A 27,175-nucleotide genomic window follows, 5' to 3' on the forward strand; every position below is an offset into this window, starting at 1 on the left:
ATAATATAATCAATTATAATTAAAATTAATCACATTAATCAATTATTTTTATAATCAATTATACCTAATTAAAATTTAAATTGGCTCCAGATCAATTTCAACACATTCTTAAATTCCTTCCTTTGTATCAATAAAAAAAATGGAAAACGAGTAGTAAATTTAGCTGGCCAAATATGTAAATTTGGAAATAAAAGTTCTAAATTTCCTATTAAAATTTAATCATTAAAATTTACGTTCTCCATCAAAATTGGAAAAAGTTGTAAATTCAACATGACAAAATTGCACATTTGCTAGGCAAAGTTGCAAATTCAACACTTCTAGGATTTACAACTTTTTCTCTCAAATTTGCAATATTATTATCTTGAATTTATAACTCATTTTCTTAATTTTAATAGAAAACACAAATTTTAATAATCATATTTCAACAGGCAATTTGCAACTGACTCATAGATTTACATTTTCAGCAAGAAACACAAATTTTGATAATTAAATTTTAGGAGGGAATTTGCAACTTTGATTCTACTTACAACTTTGGCCAACTTAATTTGCAACTTGTGCTCCCATTTTCATTGATATAAACAAACCTTAATGATGAAAAAGGTGAAATCCTTTAATGCTCAGGTGAAATGATGAAAAAGATCATGGCTCCAAAATTGCAAAGGAAAATTCTCTTATTCTTTTGAGAGCTCTTTGTTAGATTTCTTATATTAAATACACTTAAAGATAATATACTCTACTAAAATAACTTAAGTCATTTAATTAAATACTTTCCAACCCTATATATTTATAATTTATTTTTTAATCTTTAAATGTAAGACTTCATTTATGTGATAATACTCTTGTCACCAAGCAATGGTTGGAATGGCATCACCGAAATAAAGGGAAAGTGGTTCTTGTGTTGGGAGTCGCAGCAAGGGTCTCAAGATTGATAAGGACTGGAACGGCCAAGTACCCCCGGGGCTATGTCAGGTCTTCTTGCTCGGAGAAAGGCTTCTTGATGAGAATTCCAACTTGAAATCTGGTTATCGACATGTCAAGGGATTGAAGCCTTGACTAAATGCCACAAATGGTCCGAGCAAGAAGGATTTGTGTTATTAAGATGAAGCATCGAGAAGATGCAGGCTGGGTTAGAGAGACATTCACTAAGGACCAAGGGGCATAGCTATCAAGGGTATTTCAGGCTTTTCCTAATATATCAAAATATTATTTAAGGACCTTGGGACTTACTGTATTTAGAAATTCATTGGGACTTATCTTGGATAAAATGGTCCTCTTAGGACTTAATTGTCGTTCTCCCAATAAGTTAACCTTCCCTACCATAAGGATTCATTTGAGAAGGGGGAAATGCCAATCAGATACGAACACTACAAAGTTCCATCATCGAAAAGCAAAATGCTCGAACTCCAAGTGTTCAAGAAGCAATTCGGTCACCAGCAATAGACATCTCAGCAGCACATACATAATAGAAAATGAAGGCCAACATAAGGGAAGAGGAAACCCAGCTAAAGGAATTTAAAATTTAACCCATAACAGCAGAATCAACACATTATAGCCTATCATTTTAGCAAAAGAAATAATGTCATCGACTTCCCTCACTTGGTGGCCTGTGCAATTATGTTACTCAATGAACTGGCTTCCTCTTTTGCAGTCTCCACCAATGCATCCTGAAACCCCAAGCATTAAATCATGTGTTCTTCCAGGCTTACAAAAAGAAAATGCCCTCCAAATAAAATTGACCAAGACTTTTAGTTATTTCATACCTGTGCAGCTATCAACCGTGCAACTGTTTTCTTGCTGGACTCTTGAAGCTCGCCAGCAATTAGAAGTTCGTCCAGTATATAGTAGGCCTTTAATGATAAACAAATCAATCAACATATCATACGGGAGCTTACTCATCAATTAAAATGAAAAGGTTAAATTAGAATTTTTTTCCTCCTTCATTTGGTCCTTTTAAATTAACTTCATTCTGAGAGGTTCAACTTCTAAATTGTAATTTCATAACACACATTATAGCCTTCAGCTGTCAAGATAGCACCAATCAGCTACCTTCGTCTGTTAGCTTGGTAGACAAAACCGATGTTTTAGAATACATATGATACCAGTAGTGATGTAACATGCACTCACACACACTTGCACAGATCTGACTAGAGGGAGAGAGCAGAGAGAAACCAGAAACAGGGAGGAAGAAATGAAGAAGATGAAGGCAGAACAGTGGGGGAGCATGAGGGAGAGGCAGAACGCAAAGAGAGAGAAAGCTATCAGATTTTACACAAAATACTCATTCATTCATCAAAAGTCCCCATTACAGGAGCCACTTAGTCTATTTAAACTAATCTCTAATGCCTAATAAGGAATCCTTAATAACCCATCCATATAAAGCCAATGTTCAGATTTCCTCTTACAAAATATAATAAAAAAAAAAAAAACACAAAAAGAAGCTACCACCTAGGTAAGTTTCTTACAAGCTAAAGACAACAACAACAACAATAATAATCTACTACAAAATATATTATTCTTATATTTCATCAAATAGAAATTAGAAAACCTAGTTAGCATGAAGCAAACTCAAGGGACAAAAACATTAATGTAACCTAAAAAATCTAATTGACCCTTGAAGTTGATTCTTTCTGAATGAATCATCAATAACTGTTAACAGACTAACAGAAGACAAGTACACAAACCTTGTGGAAATTGAATATTAAGTCCAACTCACATACCTGCAAAAGACAGGATAAAAAAAATTTATATTTATAATATTAAAAAAAGAAGGCATATGAAATTCTTAGATCCTTTCCAAAAAGAATGGGAAATATTTCTCAGTAATACATACAATCAGTGGCCTCATGAGTGAAAGCTTTAAAGAACTCACACTGCCGAAATACCGATCAAGGATCTCAACAAAATGATGAATTATTTCAAGCACTTCCAATTCGTTATCATCTTGGTCAATACACATGCAAAAGTAGAGGCTGGCATATCTGCACCAGACATCCATTACAATAATCAATTAATCATTATCAAGACAACCAGAACCATGCTTTTTCAAGGGAGTAGTAATATATAATGAGAGGCCATGGTTGCTGGGTAAAATACCTTTTATAAACAACTTTATATCCTCTCCAATCTACAAAATTACAGAGCTTGGGAGCACGAGAAAGAATCACTCCACTGAGCTCACGGATAACCTTTCCAAAGAAGAGATTTTATAGAGATGGATGATGATGAAAAACATTGGATTCAACATGGAATAATAATACTAAAATAACATCATTGATTATGTTAGATAATTAAAGCTAAAATCAGATAGAAGTATATGCAAAAGTTGTAGTCAATTAATGTAAAGTTGTATGAAGAACTGAGGTGGCTAAAAATCATGATCACCAGAATTACCTTTGTTCTTTCTTTTTGTGAGTATGGTGAATACCATTTTGTAAGTCTCACCTTCCCTTGACGACTAATAAGCAGCACAAAATGAATCTACAAGTACCCAAGCAACAAAGTATGATGAGATTGGAAACAAATCAACAACGTTAGTTAAATAACATGATGCAGAGTTGCAGACATAAAATAACACCACCCCATTCTGTCACCTCCATATTAAATATTACAACTTAATAATCATAACATCAAAGGAGGCCACCTAAAAGCTGAAGTGTTTTGAGCTCAAACATCAGATTATCCTGGTTATGGGGAAAGACATCCTATCCTATTATCATAAAGCCATATGCATTTTAGTAAGATGAGAACAAGTAGTGGATGCCATCTTCATAAATGGACTCCCTCTCCCTCTAGACTGAATGGTATCAATTTTGCAGAGAGATATAACGTATGCATTCACACAAATTGAAAGTCCTCATTTAAGTGGAGCCTACCACTCAACTGGCTACACGCATATATTATATATATTTCTTTCTAGAACTGATAAGGTCAAGTTTTAAAAAACTGAAAGGATCCAAGTCTAAACATATTAAGTTTTTTTTTGTTTTAGGACAAAACAAGCATGTAATAATCAGCCAAGTTCCATAATAAAGGAAGGGGAAGTAAAACATATCAACTGGAAAGGGCCAACCGTGAAGCTCTCGAAAAAGTCTGAGCCCACGTTAATGTAATTCACAGTAAACTCTGGATCAAGCTGTTGGAAAAATTTTGAGAATGCCAAGGTTGTAAGGATTTTCTAATTTTCTCACTGTATTACATCGTAATGCAAAACCACTACAGAAAGGTGGAGGGAGAACAAAAAATTGTGGGATACAGGTTTCATTGCTTCGCCCTGCATTTATAGCTTTTACAATTTCCTCTAGCTACTATTAATAGGAAATGAAAGAGATGTACTAGCGAAAAAAAATGATCTAAAGGAATATCGTCCAATCTAATTGCCAGTAAAGAAGAAAATAAGCTTAGCAGCAGGGCATAACATATTCTTCACCATTTCTCTGCTCCCTTACAGATAACAAATCCACGCTCTATAAAAAATAAAAAAAATAAAAATCTAAATATACGGAAGGTGAAAAGCATTGAACAAATTGAAAGGGTTGATGCACCAAATCCACCAGGGCACTCACATCTCGAAATTAGCGGGATCCCAGTCAGCGGATCGCGATGGCAACGCATATGTATTTGGAAGGGAAATGAGATTATCGAGTTAAAATGCATGAACAACATAAAGCACACCGATTTCATTCCAGTGCTAAATCAGAACTAGAAGAAATGACTTCTGCGTGCCATAAAACTAAAAATTCTAATGTTAGTCAAAGGGTTTCTAGTCATCACCAGAAGTGAGATTGGAAATAACACGAACATGATAACCAATACTAAACAGCAATTTCTACACTGAAATCCAAAAATCAAATAGAACATAATTATAGGCGAGATCCAGTGTCTCTCAGGAACAAATAAGATTTCAAGATTGGAAGAAAATTACCATTTGCCTTAGTGGATAGATTGAGGAACCGAGACCTAATAAATCGCCAGCCCAAACTCAAGGTATACGAGGGAATCAAAAGGCACCCTGTTCTTCAATGGGAAGTCTCGCATGACTCACCTACGGACTTCGGGAATAAACACCTCGCTCAAACATTAAAGCAGGAGCCAATTCTTCCATGAAAATTCAGACAACGGTAATAGATATTTTTAACGCTGGAGAGTTATTTAGGTTTTTTTTTTTTTTTTTCCAGCGTTCGTCTGGTTACATTTGCAAGAAACAATTTAAATTTTTTTTTTTTTTTTACCAACCGCTAGCAGAAGATACTAATCAGTCGCAATATGACGAATCAAGTTCCAATCCTATATTTAATGCTAATTTAAATAGGATTATTTTTAATAAAAAAATACCTATGAACAATCTAAACTTTTCTTTTATCTCATCTTTAGGAAAAAATATTTTTAAATGAGATTAATTATTAAAAGTTACTAGTCAATTATTAAGTAAGAGTATTTTAAAAAATTTAATTTATGATATATTTATTAATTCAATTAATTTTAATTGTAGTTTTGGATCTCATCATTAAAAGTTTAGGTGCCAAGATCCATATTTCCAGACTCAAAAAGTGCTTACAGATGTGCTTACAAATTACCCTTCAATAAGGTTCTCACTCACATTGAGAGTAGGATTTGAATTTATAACCTTATAAATTATGAGTCAAATTCTTATTAACTAAATTAACCTTTGTTACTATTGTAGTTCTTGATCCTTCAAAATTAATTATTTGTCTTTTTTATATAAAAATAATCAAGAGTATTTCTTACATAATTAAATTATAAGATAAAAAAAAGTTAAGACTATAGAATTATTATTAGATATAAAATAGAGATTAAAAAATGTAACACCCTCAAATTTACAAACCGATTTTTCGCAAATTATTAAAACCACTATCGTGGTAGAAAATTTTCTTACCATAATACATCCAAGACATAACACAAGTCTTAAAATATCCAAAAAAAGCAATTAAAATCATGAGGGACAGACATAATCCTCATGGCATGATATTCAAATCAGATCATACATCAAGAGGGACAGACATAATCCTCTTGGTCATATAAATACTTTTAATAAAAAGGATTAGAGTTTACATACTTCACAAAGAAGATATGTTCTAAGTTGGCACAAGATACATTGTATAATCCAAAATAAGAGGCAATGTAAAAGATGGTGTCTCATACACCATAGTTACACCTCTGGTCCTTTCTCGGCCACACTCGCTCCTGTAAAAATATTAACCACGGGGAATGAGACTTAAAAGTCCCAGTAACTAAAAATTAATATGTAATGATACTTGCGGTTGTAACTAATCATGCGATTGCTAAGTGGGCACACAAAACATTTAACTGAATAATATTTTCAAACAAACCGAACAAGTATTTAATTTGCATGAATGCACCTTATATTCTCCTTTCGTCATGCTTGGACGCCAAATCATCCAGCCAAAAGTGAGTTGGACCAAGCGACACGCCACTTATTAGGTCCAATGAGGGCTTACCACGTGATAATAATTAACCGAATAGAAATTCCCATTAACACCATACATTAAAATACCCTGACAAGTCATGCATCATTCAAATATCCAAATAAGAATATATCCGAACAATAATATCTCATCATGATAAACAAAAATAATTTTTTTAACTCACTTGGCAATAATTTCAAACAAGTATATACAGTATTTATTTTCAATAATTCATAATTTTTCCAAACAATAAAAACAACACATAACCATTCACAAACACACTCATCACAACACATTAATAATGGTTACCTTGTGTCTTGAATAACAAGTTCCCCTTCACAACTCCTTTTTCACCACTATCTTCGTCAATATAATCTACATAATTATTTCACAATACTATATATTAATTTTACATTAAAATTAATAAATAAATCTAATTGAAAAAGTTAAAAAGTCTTAAATTTATAATCCATATTAATACTAATTTAAGATTTATGTCTCATTTAACTTTTCAAATTCTTTTCTAAAATTCTCGTACCTTAATAAATTATTTTTAAGCCTCAAATCACTTCTAGAATCACAATTTCATCCTTCTATATTCTAAAAATTCATCCAAAAATAAATTAAAAATTTTAGAATTATTCTGAAGCCTCAAATCACCTTTCTATATCCTCAAAAATACTTATTCATACTTAAATAAATATTTAATAATTAGAGGTTCATCCCTACATCTCATATTCTACATAAATTCAACCATATAGATCTAGAGTTTAACTCAAAAATTCTTAAACATGAGTTTCAACCTCAAGAAAATATTCTATAATATTTATTATATCCCTAAGAGTTTTAACCTATATTTTTAATCTATCATATCATCAGATTAACTATCCTATAGAAAAATCTTAATCAGAATATTTACTATATCCTACAAAATAATCATATCACTAGAAAGCTAATATTATTTAGAAAATAACTATAAAATTAATTTTGTAATTAAGTAAATTTTTAAATGCTAATCTAAACAGGAAAGTTAGAACATACCTAAAGAAAAAGAAAATAATCCTCCCTTGCAAGAAGACGCCGAGCAAATGTGAGAAGAAGAGAGAAAAATAATATAAAAATGGGATTATGGGTCCCAAAATTATATTAAAAAAACTATAGGTCTGAATTTAATTATTCAAACCTTTAGGCCATTACTTGCAATTTTCTCTAAATTGTATCTTGGGCCCTTAGTTACAATTTTCACAATTGTATAAACTTTTCTTATCTTCCTTCTGCTCCTCCTCACCTGTGCCTCCTCCTTTTATATGTGAGGAGGCACCTCACCTTCCCACATCTAATCGATGTGAAACTTCAACAGTGCCTCTCTCTGTTTTTTTTTACTTCAACCATTTTTTTTTAATTTTTTTAACTCACACACGCACATAATTTTTTTTATTTTAAATCTTAAAATTATATCTTAACAAAATATTTCTTATATAATTTTAAACCTAAGTTTTTAATTCATAATTAAATTTCTAACCATATTATTATTTTTGAATAATCTCAAATAATATAAATTCTTATTATTATCATTTTTTTTAAATCAGGATGTTATATTTCTCCCATCCTTTTAAAAATTTTGTCCTCAAAATTTAATATTGGTAAACTTAGAAACTATGTACCTAAGCAAATAAATGTGGATAATCTCACCTCATACTCTCTTCGGTCTCCCAGGTAGCATCACCTAAGGCTCCACCCTTCCAAATTACCTTCCAAATTACATGCGGTTGTAACTAATCATGCGATTGCTAAGTGGGCACACAAAACATTTAACTGAACAACATTTTCAAACAAACCGAACAAGTATTTAATTTGCATGACTGCACCTTATATCCTCCTTTCGTCATGCTTAAACGCCAAATCACCCGGCCAAAGGTGAGTTGGACGAAGTAACACGCCACTCATTGAGTCCAATGAGGGCTTACCACGTGGTAATAATTAATCAAACAGAAATTTCCATTAACACCATACATTAAAATACCCTGACAAGTCATGCATCATTCAAATATCCAAACAGGAATATATCCGAACAATAATATCTCATCATGATAAACAAAAATAAATTTTTTAACCCACTTGGCAGTAATTTCAAACAAGTATATACAATATTTATTTTTAATAATTCATAATTTTTTCAAACAATAAAAACAACACATAACCATTCACAAACACACCCATCACAACACATTAATAATGGTTACCTTGTGTCTTGAATAACAAGTTCCCCTTCACAACTCTTTTTTCACCACTATCTTTGTCAATATAATCTACATAATTATTTCACAATACTATATATTAATTTTACATTAAAATTAATAAATAACTCTAATTTAAAGAGTTAAAAAGTCTTAGATTTATAATCCATATTAACACTAATTTAAGATTTATGCCTCATTTAACTTTTCAAATTCTTTTCTAAAATTCTCATACCCTAATAAACTATTTTTAAGCCTCAAATCACTTCTAGTATCACAATTTCATCCTTCTATATTCTAAAAATTCATCCAAAAATAAATTAAAAATTTTAGAATTATTCTAAAGCCTCAAATCACCTTTCTATATCTTCAAAAATACCTATTCATACTTAAATAAATATTTAATAATTAGAGGTTCATCCCTACATCTCAGATTCTACATAAATTTAACCATATAGATCTAGAGTTTAACTCAAAAATTCTTCAACATGAGTTTCAACCTCAAAAAAATATTCTATAATATTTATTATATCGCTAAGAGTTTTAACCTATATTTTTAATCTATCATATCATCAGATTAACTATCTTATAGAAAAATCTTAATCAAAATATTTACTCTATCCTACAAAATAATCATATCACTAGAAAGCTAATATTATTTAGAAAATAATATAAAATTAATTTTGTAATTAAGTAAATTTTTAAATGCTAATCTAAACAGAAAAGTTAGAACATACCTGAAGAAAAAGAAAATAATCTCCCCTTGCAAGAAGACGCCGAGCAACGTGAGAGGAAGAGAGAAAAATAATATAAAAATAGAATTGTGGGTCTCAAAATTATATTAAAAAAAATTATAGATCTGAATTTAATTATTTAAACCTTTGGACCATTACTTGTAATTTTCTCTAAATTACATTTTGGGCCCTTAGTTGTAATTTTCACAATTACATAAACTTTTCTTTTCTTCCTTCTGCTCCTCCTCGCCTGTGCCTCCTCCTTTTATATGTGAGGAGGCACCTCACCTTCTCACATCTAATCGATGTGAGACTTCAATAACGCCTCTCTCTGTTTTTTTTTTTACTTCAACCATTTTTTTTTAATTTTTTTAACTCACAAACACACATAATTTTTTTTATTTTAAATCTTAAAATTATATCTTAACAAAATATTTTTTATATAATTTTAAACTTAAATTTTTAATTCATAATTAAATTTCTAACCATATTATTATTTCTAAATAATCTCAAATAATATAGATTTCTATTATTATTATTATTTTTAAATCAGGATGTTACAAAAAATATTTGGCTGAATTTTCTAATCAGTTTAATTAGTATTTCCTTTTTTTTTCAACATATTGATTTTGATGACATTGTTAAAGGGAAAGGGCTATGTGCAGCTTCTGTCTATTTTATTATCATTTTTTATTTAAAATATAATAAAAATATAAGAAAAAATAATTCTCTTCAAATAGCATAGGTTTATGGTTTACTAAACAAATTCACACGAGGCTGTAAAATTCATACGCTTAGTAAGCTATTTTAAAAGAATCATACATGCATAGTATTTTGATTAGAGAATTTAGTGATGAGAATGATAAAGCTGTCTATAAAGATTTTGAAAGAATTACATTTAGATTTCATAAAAAAAATTAATTACTATAATATCTATTAACAATTAAATTAAACTTGTTGACAATACATTGTGGAACATCAACGTAATTGTTTTGAAGATTTTTCTATAGGAATGATGTCTATAAAAATTTAAATTTTAGTTATGCTATTTCTTTTGGCCATCTGTAGATTTGCTATTAATGCCATTTTAGAGAAGCAATTCTCATTTATTGCTGCTTAATAGGTTTAGTTTGGGTCTCTCTTATTCAATGGTCAAAGTGAAGAGAATAGGAGTGTAAACAAGTGGGGAGACCTCTCTCCCATCTTGGATGCTATGTTCAAATCAATGTTTTTAAAATTAAACCAAATATTGAACTAAAAAAAAATTAGCGATTCATGATTCATATAGTTTATTCGAATTGGATTAATAATTGAATCAGTAACTTAATAATTAAATTAAAAAGTTACATATGTATTTAATAATCTAAATATAAAAATAAATATAAAATTGTTACTTATCTTAAAAATAAAACTAAATATTTTAAGTTTATCATAACTTAATAAGTCATATAATACAATATAATATTAAATGATTAAAAAAATTAGTCATTTAAAAAAAAGGTATTTTTTGAATAGGTCAATTTAAAAAAAAAAACTCAGTTCCCGACTTGATCACTATTCCTGATCTGATTGTTGGTCCAAAGCAACTCAATTTAGCTCAACTCTCCAAATAGTTTTTTTGACTTGACTGAGCTGTTAACCTAACTTGTAGACAGTCTGACCGTTTGTTTTGGTTCAATTTTTTAATTATTGGTTCAAATGGTGTTTTTTTCCTGTGTCATAAAAATGTCCAATATATTATGTAAAAAAATGTTAAGCCAACGAAACAAATTAAACAAGACTGCACCAATAAAACAGCACTGCATAGAAAGGGCTATGATATCCTACAACCCCAGTATTTATGTTTTTTCTCTTTATATAGAAAAACTTAAAATGTCGTTTTAGCTCTAAATCTATACTGATAACAGGAACTTTTTTAAATTAATTTTGTAGATAATTTACAGGTGTAATTAGTAAAAAAGTCAGACTATGTTACTGAACAACAAGAAGGACTGAGATGTGAATAACAACCACTTAATTAATATTCATTCCGCTGTTACATGATCTACTTCTAATAAACTCATCAAAATCAATAAAAATTAGTTAGAATAATAAAATAATCTTAAAATTTAATTACTTTTTCTAATTAAATTTAATGAGAGTGGATGAGTTTGATATCACCATATGAAAAAGAGTTGTATAAAATATTAAAGTGTTGCACTTCTTTTTAAAATATGTAAAAAGGTATTTTGAGAATTGTGTACAAAGAATTACATATAATAAGGAAAATTAAGTTACATTAAAGGCCAAAGTGAACTTTTAAAGGTGACTAACAAATAACATTGGAATGATTGCATAATTAAATTAACATCAATTCCATACATTCAGTACATAATTGAAGTAAACATGTGTGATGTATCACAAAGACTTAGGCAGCATCACATGAGCCGTAGTGTCTTTCTTCATCTTCCTTCTCTTGAACTGCTTCGACGCAGCTTTCAGCACCTTTGCCCATCCCTGTATATGCAATTTATATCCAAAGTCATCATTAACTAGTAACTCAGTCCTCACTTCCCAGTAAACAAATTAAATAACCACACCTAATCTAGATTCCTCACTAAGAGTTAGTCACTATGACAATTAAATCTAGCAAATATCAAAATTTTTTAACATATTCTCCTCACAATTAATCTAGATTTCTTCACATTTGATCCTTACATATTCAATAATGCAGTGACATTCACAAAATTACAGTATTAATGAACATATCCTAAACCTTGTACACTGAAACTGAAAGCCCAGATGGAATTAATCAGAGAAACTTACTTTCATAACGATGGGATTACAGCTTGTCTTCATCCTTGGAGGTGTAGGAGACAAATCAGAAGGAACAATCTTGTTCTTCTTCTTCTTCTTCATGCTCATCTTCTTACTCTTAAGCAAATCCAGGTTGAGATTAAACGCTGCGGTGGAGAACTTCTTCCGGAGCTTAGATCCCACTTTCTTGGCACTGCTTTTGTTGTTAATAGCACCGAACTCCAAATCAACCTCATTATTATCGAAAGAAAGATTCCTGAAGGGAGTGGAGTCCAAATCCATGGGAATGAAAGGACGAGAGATCAAAGGAGACCAGATTGAGCTCTGAGAGTAATCGAAGTCATAAGCTGAGTTATCTGGGAACTTGCCCAGAAGCTCTGTCGACATTAATGGCTCTAAATACTCCACCACTTTCGCTGTCCTCAGAATCAGACTCTGTTCTTCTTCTTCGTTTTCTTCTCCGTGTACAGCCATGAATGAATGAACGAATGATTAGTGTTGGATTCTGAAAAGGCGAATGATGTTGTTTTGTTCGTGTTGGCTTGTTTCCGTTGGGTCTCGAGGTGGCTTTGTAAGTAAAGGTGGAGAATGGGAAAGTGACCGTTGCTCTGTCTCTGTTCTGCGTGTTTCCACTTTTGTCCTTGTACAGTTTCTATTTCCCTACCAGGTCCTATTGTGGTTCTGGGGCTATTCGATGTAATCTCGCGTAGTCGTGGACTGGACTTTCGACACGTACTTGGGCCTTTCAGCCTATTTATTATTCTTATGATTTTCCTTTCCCCACAAAAAAAAAAAATTTACATTTAGTTTTTATTGGATAAAAGTATATTTTTTGTCTCAAATATTCTTTAAGAAGCACTCATCATTTTAAATTATTAATCAGAGTAATTTTTTAAAAATAATTAAAATAGAATATTTTTACTCTTGTTGTCAATTCTCAATATTAAACATTAAAATTTCAATTATTATTTTTTAACGATAAATGTTGGCAAGTTGATGACAAAAGTAAAAATATTATATTTTAATTTTTTTAAAGGTAAAATTTTTTTTATCAATGGTTTAAGATGCTAGATTTTTTTCAGAGAATACTTCAGAAACCAAAATATATTTTTACCCTATATTTAATGCTTCTGGTTCTGGACGAAGAACTTTTTTTTGCCTTCAAGTTCAACTCTTTGTTATGGAGATATTTCCTTCAACCATAGACGAGGTAACCCCCCCCCCCCCCAAAAAAAAGGCGAGGTAAAAGAAAAGATATTTTTTTATTTTTTTTATTTCAAATTTAATTTAGATGGGGTAAATTTTCATTTTTTAAGGAAATTTTTTGACTTCAGAACTGAAATATGTTTGAATTCTGTATTATACTTGTTTTTCAAATTCAAATTAATATATTAAAAAATATAAATCCAAATTATTTTTCTGCTCACATGACATGAAGTTCAAGTAAACCATAATCCAAATACAATCATATTTCGGTTAAGGTGAAAAAAGGGGAGAAATACAGACATACATGTGATATAGTAATTTAATATCAGATAATATCAGTGGATTGTATTTATGCACTGTCCGGTGATTTTCTCAACATTATTTACGTCAATGAGATCGATCTAAACTTTTAACCTTGCTTAAAAGAATTTAATTAACCTCATTCGATCAAGAGAAACTAAAGAATTTAGTAACCTTATTCAAGAGAAACTACTTCTTGCACTCAAATGCAAAATTATTTGTCTAAGTATATAAATTTGTAAGTTATTTGAACATATAGATGTGGGATAAATGTGTATTTTTGTTCTTGAAATATTCTTTAAAGCACCCAATACCTTAAAGTATTTGGTGGAACATTTTCAACTCTAAAGTAATTAAATCAAAACATCTTCTACCTTACTATTAAATTCTCAAAAATATATATTAAGTCATACTTCAATACAAGTCAACTTTTTTTAACAAATATTTCTAGGGATTTTACAATGGGATAGAGAATGCTTCGATTTAATTATTTTAAAGGCAAAAATACTTCAATATATATTTTATGGTACTAAGTATTTTTCAGAAAATACATGAAGGACAAAAATACATCTTTATTTTATAAATATTAATGCATGTGCAGTCAAACCAACCACCGAGGTTTAGGCGTACGCATTACTACATCCAAATTAAAGAGCAAGTGCAGTAGAAGCACATGTATATAACAACTAAAGACGCCATAAACACAATTGAACCCTTACTTGGCAGAAGCTAAGAGAGCTTGTGATTGCTTCTCATAGGGAAACCCACTGGCCTTTGAGTCATCAGCAGACCAAACAAAAATCCCATGAAGCTTGTTTTCACTCTTGAGCCTTTGGCACGCCGTGAAGAATCCACCTCCAGGACTCAACCCTTTATCACTTCCATCAGTTATAAAACTCACCAACACCTTCCCTCCTCCATAATTCTTGCTCTGTGTATCAAAGTAATTAAGGAACTGAGACACACTCGTGCCTTTCGCGTACGCGTAGAATTGAAAGTTGACGTAGTCTATGATGTTCCCATACTTTTTCCATAACGCCAAGTAATGGTTCTGAACTTGGGGATCGTCGAACGGAGCGATGGAGGCGAACTTGACGACCCCGTTGGCTTTTAAGGTTTTGATTAAGCGTCCGATGCATTCAGAGAAGGTGTTTGGATCTGAGTTGAAGTGTTCGTAGTCGATGTCGATTCCGTCGAGGTTGTACTGTTTGATTATGCTTGTGAGCGATGAAACTGCGTTCGAAACCCATGAATCAATGGAAGATGGGCTGAAGTTGGCTGGTTTGCCCCCCACGCTATCGCCTCCTAGACTCAAGGCTACCTGAAAGAGAAGATTAAAATCTCATGCATTTGGGATCCTAGATTATGAAAAAAAATTGCATTGTCTTGTATTAAGTTGTCTTGTATTAAGTTTGTCAAAGTGTGTATGAAGTTTTACATTGAATAAAATTAACCTTAACAATTAATGCATAATATAATTAGATTCAAGGAAAGAAATGAAATATGTATCATGTATCTGCAACGTGAATTGAATAATGAGAGTGTGTGTAAGAGTCTCTAATTATGCTCTGCTTTTTTGTGTTCGAATGCGTCAGCGTGGAAGAGCTTCTACAAGTTACTGTTTGGATGTGAACATGTCAAATGTCCCCTTTCAATAAATTGATATAATTACTGACCAAATAAAACAGAGATAATGTGAATTTCTGCAAATCTTATATCAAACGTCAAAGCAACAGTTTTCTCACATAACAGATCTGCGAGAAAACATAAAAAAAATATTTGAGAAATGGTTTTCCAACGGATTTTCTCATGAGTGGCTTATCAGATAAACGCACGAAGAAAAAAATTCTCTCTCTAAAGACATAGCTGTGAGAAATAATTTTTCATGGAAAAATTTGTGAGATTCTCATGGAAGCATACATGTGATGAGCACATAGACGACCACATGTATGCTCTGAAGTGGGCCAACCCATTTACACAAACCACACCTAATTAGATATTTATGAAATGAAAATTAAAGACTAGGCACCTTGACATTAGAGTGCTGGGTTTTGATGGAAGAAACTTGGGAGGGGCTAAGATTCTGAGAGTCCCAGAAAACGTTGAATTTTCCATTGGTGGGAGAAGGAGAAGCAGAAGAGGTATCATAGTCAATAGCGAAAGAGAGAATGAAGTGAAACTGGACATTTGGATTCACAGGAACATCAGAGAACTTCACATTCTTAAATTCGGCTCCTATGTATTCTCGAAAGACGCTTGAGGTGGATGTTTGTGCTGATCGCACAATGAAGAAGAAGAAGAAGAAGAAGAAAGGGAAAGCTTGATGCAGGAAGCAGAGCTTGGGAAGCTTCATAATTTCTTTCAATAATTGAAAGCTCTGTAGATTTCAGAAACTGGTACGACTCAATTAATTGGCTATGTAATAATATATACAGACGGATTGGTATCACCGAAAGTTGTGGTTAATAATCAATCACAAGACCACAATCACAAGGATATGTAATTCTGATTTTTCTTCTGTTGAAAAGTAGAAGATTCAAAATTCCTGCCCCACCTTGGGGGTAATCATCACGAGGCCATTAAAAAAGGTTGACCGAACCAACTGCCTTCTTTTATCTTGTATAAAAAAATTTTATCCATTGAGTATTACATGACGTTTTTAACCAAATTATATTCTTAATAAATTAATTAATTATCTTTTAAATTATTCACTATTTTTACATTTATTCTTATTTAATAGAATATTTTAATAATTAAGATGGGTGTCTTTGGAAAAACCTTATTAATTGTATTTTAAAATATCTGAAATACCTTATATTTTGTAACATGATATTTTGAAAAAATACTTTACAACATTGAAAAGAGGGAGCACTAATTATATTTGTCTTTTTCTTATTTGAAATATCTCTATATAGTTCAAATTGAGTTTTAATATTTTAAATATATTAATTAATTTATATAAGTTTGAAAAAACAAAAGAAAATAAAATAAAAGAAATTTGTCCGAGTAGCCAAACCATTCACATTAATATTCAACTTGTACAGCTATCAGAAGGTGGACCAAACCCAAACTCATGAGTCATGCATGAGGAATATATTCTATGGAAGAACGCCAAGTTTGACTTATTTAATTACTCAAAGTTGACTGAAACATCACCGCCATTGCATCCGCGAATATCTTAACGGCATGACATGTTTAGTGAAAAATACGGAAATTACTTTTTCATCGGTTGAAATTCAGTTTTATGGTAACTAAGAAAAGGTATGTCCTTTCTCATGATGTACGTACTCTTCCCCACCCCCCAAATTTTAAAGCATGTCTTATCATCTAATTGAAAAACAAATTGAAACAATTTCCATTCATTGACTATTTTTCAAAGATTGACACAATGAATCAATATCAATATAAAATATAAAAACTTATAATAATTTTATTATGTTTTATATTTCAATAATTATATGTTGGCTATTGAGTAGGTTGGATGACAAATTCAGCATAAAGTAACGAACATGAGCACATGACAATATCCAATAAGACATTTAAGTTGGCATCTAACAGATCCATGTCCGTTCAAGAACTTGATAGCCGAGAAGGACGCCGCGTTGCTCATATCCTTAGGTTTAATTAAGAGCCTAATTAACAAGCTTCACTTCCCATAAAGTTTATAGATAGAAGTCTTCACAACGCAGATAGCAAAAAAAGAATCACCATCATCGTCATCCTGGCTTAAACACTCACCCATCATAAAAAATTTTATTCTTGACAAAGCTCTGTGTTAACCAACAACACTAACCAACATCATATACGTTGGATGATTTGGAAGAAGACTAGATGTAGCTTCCTGTTTGACAATACTGATATGTGTCTCAGGAAAGCTGTAGGAATGGTGGATGAATACTGGGATATGTTAATTGTATTGGCAAAACAGAAGCAAGTTCAGGTCTCTGCTATGGCTATTGAAACAGCATCAGTGTGGAATAAGCCAGGGGAAGATGCGGTGAAATTGTGCTAATAGGAAAAAGGAAGCCATTGGTTTGACAGGTAGAGGCTGCAGAGGGCAATTCATGGATGAAATTGGGAAGATGGTGAATGATCGATCTGCTTTTATATATGTCTTTGAACGTGTTGGAATATTAAAAGTGATTAGATGTTAATCTCTTAGTAGTTAGTGACTTTAATATGTATCAGAAAGTAGGAAAGTTAACTTGATCCTCACCTAATTGTCAATCCCCATTATTTGGGTTTTGGTCATCAACTAAGTTGAAGGTTGATTTGATTTGTAATCCTTTTTGTTATCATTTGCTGAGTTGATTGATGAAAGGTTTTCATCATTATGTTGTTCATATTCTTTTCTTTTAATTTTCCTGATAGAACGCTTGGCTTTGCTTGAATTTCTGTCAATAAAAGACTTGTTTAGTAAAGGGAAAGTGGTAATTGAGATGGATTGCCAGGATTTGTACAGGAAAAAAATGACAGTTGTAGATATTAAAGGATTGTGAATGGTCATTTGCAATCATTCTCTAGAAGTGTGCTTGAAGTTGTGGAAAAATGTTTTCGATTGGATTACAGCTCAAACTATGAGAAGCATGGTACCACAAGGCTCTATGAGCCACCATCTTCTCTAGTTCCTATCTTGATGAGGGATTTGATTGGCTGAAACTTGTCTATCATGGCTTGTTACATTTTCTGTTGTTTGTTTTCTTGCTGATTATAGGTTGTATTGTAGGTTTTTATGCTTTGTTTACTTTTGTAGGTTGTATTAGGTTGCTTTCTTTTCTCTTCACACGGGATTAGTGTGTGTATTTTTCTGTTATTAATGAAATGGACAGGTTTCACTAAAAAAAAAAAATTATTAACACTAACAATAATCCAATTGCAACTTAATGAATCACAATTAAAGTGGCTGCATGTTCGTAAATGCGCCAAACCACTCTAAACTTGCAGGGCAATTAATCTGATATTTTCATTCACTAATGATTGATGAATTGAATATCAATCCATAGTATGTCATAAATATATGTCTATGAAATTTATTTAAAAAAAAACAGAATTCAAAAACTAGCTAGGTACCTTGACATTGCGATGTTGACGTTTTATGGAAGAAACTTGGGAGGGGCTAAGATTCTGAGAGTCCCAGAAAACGTTGAATTTTCCATTGGTGGGAGATGGATCAGAAGCAGAGGTGTCGTAGTCAATAGCGAAAGACAGAATGAAGTGAAATTGAACTTTTGGGTTCACAGGAACATCAGAGAATTTCACACCCTTAAATTCAGCTCCTATGTATTCTCGAAACACACCTGCAGAAGCATGATGAGCTTCTGTTGATACTCGAAGAAAGAAAAAGAAAGCTTGAAGAAGGAAGCAAAACTTGAGAACCACCATCTCTGTCAATAATGGTAATCTACAGATCATGTAATTGGCACGACCAGACTGTGCTTATATAATAATCAACACACATATTGGAATAATATACTCAAAGATTCTACAACCACAGTGATGTACACGCTAAATTTGCTTTTATTGTGAAGTAAAAGATTATACCATTAGACTTGTTTGGATTCCATTACATGCCTTTATTTCAAGTAAAAAGAAACACAAAACGACAGCCCCATTTTTGTGGGACTCGTGTTAGAAATGAGACCCACTAGCTACTATGTGTTATTTTACTTCATTTTATAATTTATCCATGCATTGTCATGCATTATTGTCTGTAGTCTATAATATATTTGGATCTGTGGTGGATAATACAAATCCAGTTACTCAAGGGAAGAGGGTGTCTCCATTTTACTTCCCTCCATCTCCCTCCATTTCTCTCCCATCACCATTGGATTAAAAATTTTTAGTGGTTCAGATTTAATTTTTAATAAAATTATTGTTTTAATTTTATATAAAATATATAAATAAAATATTGTAGTTTTAAATTATTTAGATTGAACTTTAATAATTTAAATTTATTTATGTATCTTTGGATAAAATAAAATAATAATTTTATCAAAGTTTCAATCTAAATCATTAAAATTTTGATCAAAGGATGATGGGAGAGAAATGGAGGGAAAGAAAATGGAGACACCCTTTTCTCCTTACTCAATGAGTGTCCCAGTTATGTATGGTTATTAGGATGTTGTGCTTTAATTTTTAAGTATTATATATGATAAAATCTCTTGTAACCGTTTAATTAAATTAATAATTATTATCATCAGACTATTACATGAGACGCTCATTTAATAAATCCACATTCGAATTCTAACACCTTGGCAAGACTTTATTTTTGAGTGAGGAGAGAGATAAACGAATGATAGGGTTGCCTCACTTCTATAAGAATTAACATGTTAGAACTTAATTAGAAGGGAAGCCCACTGCCAAATAAAATTAGCATTAGTGTAGAAGCTATCATCACTTAAGTACGTACATGGTATGAGGTTGAATCTCAACCATTGTATATGTATTTATTTAGTTGGGAAAGATCCATCATTTGTCCCATGCTTGAAGGGAAAAGTTCACATTTTAGCAGCATCTACTGCTTATACTATCAAAAAATAAGAAGGGAAGCTTATTATTATATATTTATTTTTCTCATTTTAAAAACTTTAAAACCCCCCTCACAGTTCAAGAAGTTCATATATATATATATATATTGATGAGCTGGGTATGTATAATAATCTCCACATTATCATGCCAGTCTAGCACCTTGGCAGTATGTATGAGAAATAGTAATGAACATAGACGTATAACTGTAAGTTTTAAGAATGATTTTAAAATATTATTATTAGGAATTATAACAATGATAATATAAAATGACTATAAATCTTTCTATGTCCATTCATGAAAGATTCCGCATGTGTATATAAGATTATTGGTTGATAATGCGTCAAAAGATTATTTATTAAGAGAACTAATTTTAAATATATTATTTTCTATCTTTGCTATCAAATGCTTCGACAAACATGTAGCGTGCTAAAAATTTACTAAAATATCTTATCATTATAGACACATGTACACACTACACACTACACACACCTATAATATATATATACATACATATATATATATATATATATATATGTATGTATATATATATCAAAGCTTTAACAGAGAAGTCAAGGGTTGAGAAAAATCAATTCTGCTATACAATTTTAGAGCAGATTCCTTCAAAATTTTGTCATATATTTTTGGCAAGGGAGAGTGAGCTTTGAATTTAAGTAGCATATATTATCAAAGCTTAGCATTATTGTGTAGAAATAAAAAAAATTAGCTATCCTTGTACCAAAAAAAAAAAAAAAAGGTATTCCACACATCCCAATCGTGAGTCTAATAAACAGAACACATTTTAGGAACAAGACAACATAAGCGTGCATCAAAGACCAATAATGTCTCCCTCTCACATATCGCATTCGACATCAAATATCTCATACTTGTGATCATTAAGCAAATCACAACTTCATCTCTTCCCTTTTTTTTTTTTATATAGCATAAGAAGAAGATGCTGTTGACGATAGAGATTATCTTCCTTGAAGTGTGGAAGGTAAAGGATAAACCTCTCTGAACTAAATTAATATATATACAAGAGTTGAAGTTTAAACTTTCAACTACTTACTTAAATGATGAGAGTTTTACTATTCACGTTAACTTTAATTAATACAGTTTTTTCTTTTATTGTGATATGTCATTAATCCAATAGCTTATATTATTGCCAAAAAAAAAAAATTGGGATGCATTCATCATAAAATCTCCGGCCTTTAACTTACTATTTCAATAAGCATAAATTTTTGAGCATGAATAAAATCTCACAATTGTAATATGAATATTCACATAGTAAGAGCATTTAAGACTCATAGAATCCAAATCTCAAAATATGATGATACAATCATATTATTTATTTAATAGAAGCATTAATTTAATTTTAGGTGGACTACTAACGCAGAGCAAATTCATAGAAACATCCTACAATGGTTAGGAATTGTTTTATTATTGATGCAAATCTTGTGTTAGCTATGGCTCTGCCTTGCCTTGGTCTTCCCCATCATCATCAGCATGCCCAGATATCTCCTCCAAGGATCTTCCTTTTGGCTCAGGCACTAAGAACGTGAAAGCAAAGCCTAAAGCATTAACAATTAATGCCCAGCACAAGTAATGAATTCTTCAACCCCAATACCTGCCTCTACTTTACTTGGATGCTGAATCTGCGCCTGAGTCAAGATCCCAAATGCCCCAACAATAGCCCCTGGCTTCCCAGATGCTGATGACATGCCATGACATGTTGATCTGAATCTAGTCGGAAAAATCTCTGCTGGCACCACAAATGTTGTGGCATTAGGTCCGAAATTTGAGAAGAATGTGAGTGAGTACAACACAACAAATTCAACATGGTTGTGCTTAAGTGAACATAAACACAGTCATGAAAAAGAACCCCACCAATTGAATTTTGAATCTTCGTATTTTGTCAATGAAAGCCACAGTGAACCAGTAGCCTGGAATCGTACCGAATAGAACAATAAGCGTTTGAGCCTTGGCAATTTGGTCGATCTCCTCAAGAGCATTCATGGTTTTTGCCACAGGAATTAATCCATCCAATTGCACTGAATACTTCTTTCTAGAATAGGCTTTGGCTGTAATAAGCAATGTCAGGCAAGAACCACGTACTCGATATTCCAAGCAAATGAAGGCCATGACGAGCTAGAAACTCCTTAAATAGAGAACAATCCAAATCTGTCAGCCTGTGACTTAGGATTCTTGTTCTTGTTCTCAGTGACGGACCAGAAAAATTAGGCAATGGGGGCAAAATGTTTACTTAAAATAAATATTAATTATTCTTAAAAAATTTTAAGTTTGAATATTAAAAACTTCAGAGGGCAAAAATTATTAAAATTAATTACTAAAAAAATGGCATAATGCATGAAACTATAGTGATGCATTAAATAAAATTATTTATCTATAGTGTATTACGGGAATTTTTTGTGATAATTTTTTTATTTGAACAAATAAGGAAATTATTTTTTTTTAATTATTAGTTCCTCCGTTCTCAAACCATAATTATTTGAGATTATAATATATAGATTAGATTTGAGATAGATAAATTTCTAGGGAATAAGTGAGACTTTAAGAGGACAAATAATACTTTTTTTTTCCTTTTCGGAGGGGGCAATTGAAATTTCTTAAGGAGCATAAAAAATGTTTTGGATCATTTTGTATAATTATTTTTTTTCTTTACCTTATGGGGGGCACTTGCCCCCCTAAGCCACCAAGTTGGTTCGTGCCTGCTTGTTCTTGAGATCAGCTTCAACAACCACATGGAACTGATCCTGCCATTAGAACTATCCTCCAAGCAAAATCTGCTTCTGGAACTGTTGAACCAACTGGATCAACCTCATACCGAGGATCATTGAAGCTTGACTTGAAAATAAGCTGAAATGATCATTGAAAACAAGCCATCGCCAAAGTCTCAAAACTCTGCATAGCAAAAACGTAACTGCAGAAAAGAAAGCGCCACGAGTCTTCTTGCTCGAATACTAAGACATGATTGTGGCAGAAAGTGGGTAGTCACCACCGATTCTAAAGTCAAGCCAGAAGAGAATAAAGCAGAGTGATCATGACAGATTTAGAGGTGTGTCCAGAGGAAAGGCCAGAGCAGATAGAAAATAGGATCATCAATAACAGTTATGTTATCTCCCGTCCAGCCAAAGAAGTGTTGGCCACTGAGTGTTCCGCAGAAGTCTACACCATTAATGGCGGACGACATGTCCGGAGGCAACGTACAGGTTTCTCTGCATCTCCGATGTAATAAACACGACTGATCCACTTGGTAACGAGGGAAATCACCAACAGGTCGTATAAGTCCGTGAAGAATCCCATGCCTGCTATGATGGTTGCTGTAAAATGATACCATTTTGTTTTCGCCACATCTAGCGCATTCAACACCTGGATTTGTTCCTTCCCCATGATTTGCTATATTTCCTAATATCTCCTTATCAAATTAAAAGCTGGCATTCACTGCACAAGTTAAACCAAAATATATTCAATAGATCATATGCATATCTGCAGAATATTTAAAGAAAGATTAAATGAAGTATTGCTTGTTGAGTTCAAACTTCAGACCCTGGGAACCGACCACCCCCAGAGTGACAGTAGTTTATGAACTAAGAACGTTAAACAATGTTCAGGTGAAAAATGCCAGCAGAAGGATGAGCTTTCTATATGTTGATACCATAAGGAAAAAAAACAAGAAGACGGAGAAAATGAAAGCCTTCAACGAAGCAAAACTTGATAATTCCTTATCCACTTAGTAAAAGAGTCGATCGAATGCCCAGTAATATAACCCCTTATTAATCATAAATATTTAAACAGAGAAAGGTACATATTAATACACGTGTGCATGTATACACATATAGCTAGTGTAGCAGCACCCATACATACTAACATACATACATAATATGACAAATATTAATATACATATACATATACGCACAACAAATTACAAAACCTTAGTTTGAAGAAGGAGCTAAAAGGGCCTGTGATTGCTTCTCATAACGGAAACCATTGGCCATGGAATCATCAGCAGACCAAACAAAAATCCCATGAAGCTTGTTTTCGCTCTTAAGCCTATGACACGCAGTGAAAAATCCACCATCTGGACTCAACCCTCCGCTTCCATCGCTTATAAAGCTCACTAACACCTTCCCTCCTTCATAATTGTTGCTCTGTGTGTTGAAGTAATCAATGAACTGAGACACACTCGTGCCTTTGTCGTACGCATAGAATTGAAAGTTGACGTAGTCTATGATGTCCCCATACTTGTTCCATAATGCCTTGTAATGGCTCTGAACTTGTGGGTCGTCGAATGGAGCGATGGAAGCGAACTTGAGGACGCCATTGTTTTTTAGGGTTTTGATTAGGCGTCCGATGCACTCAGAGAAGGTGTTTGGATCAGATTTGAAGTGTTCATAGTCGATGTCGATTCCATCCAGGTTGTACTGTTTGATTATGCTTGTGAGCGATGAAACTGCGTTGGAAACCCATGAGTCAATGGAAGATGGGTCGAAGTATGCAGAACCACCTGCCACGCTGTCTCCTCCTAGACTCAAAGCCACCTAAAGGAAATCAATATATATACACCACAATTAATTTGGTATTCTTATTAATATAAGAGAAAATACAGTAATAGATCCTAGTAATTTGATTGTGTTTTGTTTATTGTCTTATAATTTTATTTTATTCATTCCAATTCCTTTAATTTGATTAGTCTAAATATTAGCTTTTGTAGTTTTTAAAAATGCATAGATAGAGACACTGATATTAATTTCCTGCTAACCTATTTACTGGCATTAAAAATTTGCTAACATGAAGATAAATTTGACCAAGTACAAATTAGTGTGAGAAAGTGGGATTAAATTATTAAATACATACGAGCAAACAAATTGTTTAGAATAAAAGAAGTAATTTTGGCCCAAGCCCACCAAGTTTTAAAAAAAGGGGTGGCTAATGAGGAAGACTTAGTCAAACAACATCCTTTTTTGAAAAAGGAGAATGCAGAGGAATTTGAGAAAAATTATAACTAGTTACCCTAAAAATTTAGATCATGGAGCTACGTAAAAATTGTCAGCTACCGCACATACAAGGTCTCTCAACACTTGAACTACTTAACCTCAAAATTTACTTTCCCAGCACAAAACTCAAATACTAACCCTACATCACTCCAAACTCAATTAATGCGACTGTTTTTATCATTATGGAGGCTCTCTCCATTCTTTTCAACAACCGAAATTCTATCAACCCAAAAGTAGCATTCCAATTACTTCAATACTTAGTTTAACCAAATTACCAAACACTTTTTCCCGCAAAATTTGACATAGGTCCCTCAAAGCGTCATACATCTAGTAAAGAATAGTAAATTCTCCAACAACTAGTAACAATAACACTTCAGTACTTTTCTATCAGCTTTTTTTTATCTTCTATTTAATGTAATTTTTCTTATATCATTACCAATATCATGATTTTCTCATTATGCATATCTCCCATTTATCTCCATCTTTATATCTTCATTTTTCTTATTTTTAAGCTTGCATTTGGGGAAATGGTGATAAAGGACCTCTGAAACTCACCGTTTGATTTTAGAAGTCAAGTTTATTGTACCGCTTGATGATATACTCCTCTGGCATTCCCACATAAAATCACCGCAAACAAAAATTAACATAACTAAGTACGTGCAAGCAAAATTAACTCCGTCAGTCCATTAATGTTATCAATCCATCAAATGTCAGCTCATGGTTATGAAATGTATTTTTAAAATAATAAGGGCTAAAATTGCTAAGTGATCAAACTCTAAAAGGACTTAAAATAATGAAATATGAAACCATGTATAGGTACTAATAAAATAAAATTCAATCGCAATTCAGGAACCTACTATTATATTTTCTCTTGGTATAAAGTAATTTGAGTTATGTAATTAAGTACGTACCTTGACATTGGAATTTTGGGTTTTGATGGAAGAAACTTGAGAGGGACTAAGATTCTGAGAGTCCCAGAAAACATTGAATTTTCCATTGGTGGGGGATGGAGAAGAAGAGGTGTCATAGTCAATAGCGAAAGAGAGAATGAAGTGAAATTCGACATTTGGGTTGACAGGGACATCGGAGAATTTGACATTGTTGAACTCTGCACCTATGTATTCTCGAAAGATGCTTGTGGAGGAAGCTTGACTTGATGCGACCAGGAAGAAGAAGAAGAAAGCTTGAAGGAAGCAAATCCTAGTAACCTCCATGTCTGTCGGTAATTAATAGAAGACACTGGAGAACCAAGAGATTTCTGAAACTGCTGATACGAGTAAATGGCACAAAGGTTGATGTGCTCATAAGTAATGGAGGATATATATATATATATATATATATATATAATATGACTCATCAAAACCCATCATTAATATAATAATCAAATGATGAGTTCCACAACCATTGTTGGGTTTACGTTGAATTTTCTTTTGTTGTGTTGGAATCAATTATCGTACGTTTGGGTGCGTATATTTGAGGATGCATATACGATATATTTCTTTTTTATCATTTAAAGTTATTTAAATATTTTGTTAAAGTGTTTTTAATTTGTTCATTTTAATCCAAATAGTTGTAAATCATTAATGATTTGAAATTTTGAATATTATTATTTTACCATTTTTTGTAAAAATAAAAATTAATAAAAACCAGAGCCCAAATCAATTATATATATGACTCAAAAAATGTGCATGTACTATGCATATTTTAGCGATTATTTCTAAATCTTAGCTTATCTAAAAGTTATTGTCAGTCTGCACGCTCACCAGTTTTTTATGAAGAATATTTTAAACAAATTATATAATTTTAATTTTTATGAGAGTTATGAGAAAGCTCTGTAAATTATAGTTTCATTTTATTCACCTGATTAAAGATCAGATCATTTGTACATTAGTTTATGAGATTATGGTCAAACAGGCATT

General features: G+C 32.0%; 3 protein-coding genes and 1 pseudogene across 4 annotated transcripts; all 4 read right to left on the reverse strand.

The window, feature by feature from the left end:
* Positions 1–1,354: 1,354 nt before the first annotated feature.
* On the reverse strand, positions 1,355–5,102 carry LOC129301709 (AP-1 complex subunit sigma-2). The gene is made up of 7 exons (XM_054940304.1): positions 4,922–5,102; positions 3,391–3,477; positions 3,094–3,185; positions 2,870–2,978; positions 2,682–2,717; positions 1,761–1,847; positions 1,355–1,664 (listed from the first exon to the last, which is right to left on the reverse strand). Exons 1-7 carry the CDS (start codon positions 4,922–4,924, stop codon positions 1,593–1,595), a joined length of 486 nt encoding a protein of 161 aa, XP_054796279.1. The 5' UTR covers positions 4,925–5,102; the 3' UTR covers positions 1,355–1,592.
* A 6,603-nt stretch (positions 5,103–11,705) lies between these two features.
* LOC129302818 (inorganic phosphate transporter 1-4-like) lies at positions 11,706–23,652 on the reverse strand (annotated as a pseudogene).
* LOC129302999 (chitinase 2-like) lies at positions 14,269–19,110 on the reverse strand. 2 transcript variants are annotated; one of them, XM_054941977.1, is made up of 2 exons: positions 18,787–19,110; positions 14,269–15,037 (listed from the first exon to the last, which is right to left on the reverse strand). In XM_054941977.1, the coding sequence occupies exons 1-2, from the start codon at positions 19,096–19,098 to the stop codon at positions 14,432–14,434; spliced, it is 918 nt and encodes a 305-aa protein (XP_054797952.1). In that variant the 5' UTR covers positions 19,099–19,110; the 3' UTR covers positions 14,269–14,431. The 2 variants fall into 2 exon arrangements, with proteins under 2 accessions (XP_054797952.1, XP_054797951.1); XM_054941976.1 differs by lacking the exon at positions 18,787–19,110 and adding an exon at positions 15,746–16,125.
* Positions 23,653–24,194: 542 nt separating the features above from the next.
* On the reverse strand, positions 24,195–26,470 carry LOC129302819 (chitinase 2-like). Its single transcript, XM_054941691.1, has 2 exons — positions 26,168–26,470; positions 24,195–24,800 (listed from the first exon to the last, which is right to left on the reverse strand). Exons 1-2 carry the CDS (start codon positions 26,468–26,470, stop codon positions 24,195–24,197), a joined length of 909 nt encoding a protein of 302 aa, XP_054797666.1.
* Positions 26,471–27,175: the final 705 nt, after the last annotated feature.

This window comes from Prosopis cineraria, unplaced genomic scaffold (genome assembly GCF_029017545.1).
Source record: "Prosopis cineraria cultivar Desert tree isolate PC_DT_omini unplaced genomic scaffold, ASM2901754v1 PC2, whole genome shotgun sequence".
NCBI lineage: Eukaryota > Viridiplantae > Streptophyta > Magnoliopsida > Fabales > Fabaceae > Prosopis > Prosopis cineraria.

Excerpts from the sequence above, each read along its gene's own strand:
- LOC129301709 (XM_054940304.1), bottom strand. Across the intron at positions 3,186-3,390 it reads CACAAAAAGAAAGAACAAAG|GTTATCCGTGAGCTCAGTGG; the intron begins GTAATTCTGGTG and ends TTCTTTGGAAAG. Across the intron at positions 2,979-3,093 it reads TATAAAGTTGTTTATAAAAG|ATATGCCAGCCTCTACTTTT; the intron begins GTATTTTACCCA and ends TGTCTGGTGCAG.
- LOC129302999 (XM_054941976.1), bottom strand. The coding sequence starts at position 16,069 with ATGAAGCTTCCCAAGCTCTGCTTCCTGCATCAAGCTTTCCCTTTCTTC. Across the intron at positions 15,038-15,745 it reads CCCAGCACTCTAATGTCAAG|GTAGCCTTGAGTCTAGGAGG; the intron begins GTGCCTAGTCTT and ends CTTCTCTTTCAG.
- LOC129302819 (XM_054941691.1), bottom strand. The coding sequence starts at position 26,470 with ATGGAGGTTACTAGGATTTGCTTCCTTCAAGCTTTCTTCTTCTTCTTC. Across the intron at positions 24,801-26,167 it reads CCCAAAATTCCAATGTCAAG|GTGGCTTTGAGTCTAGGAGG; the intron begins GTACGTACTTAA and ends GATTTCCTTTAG.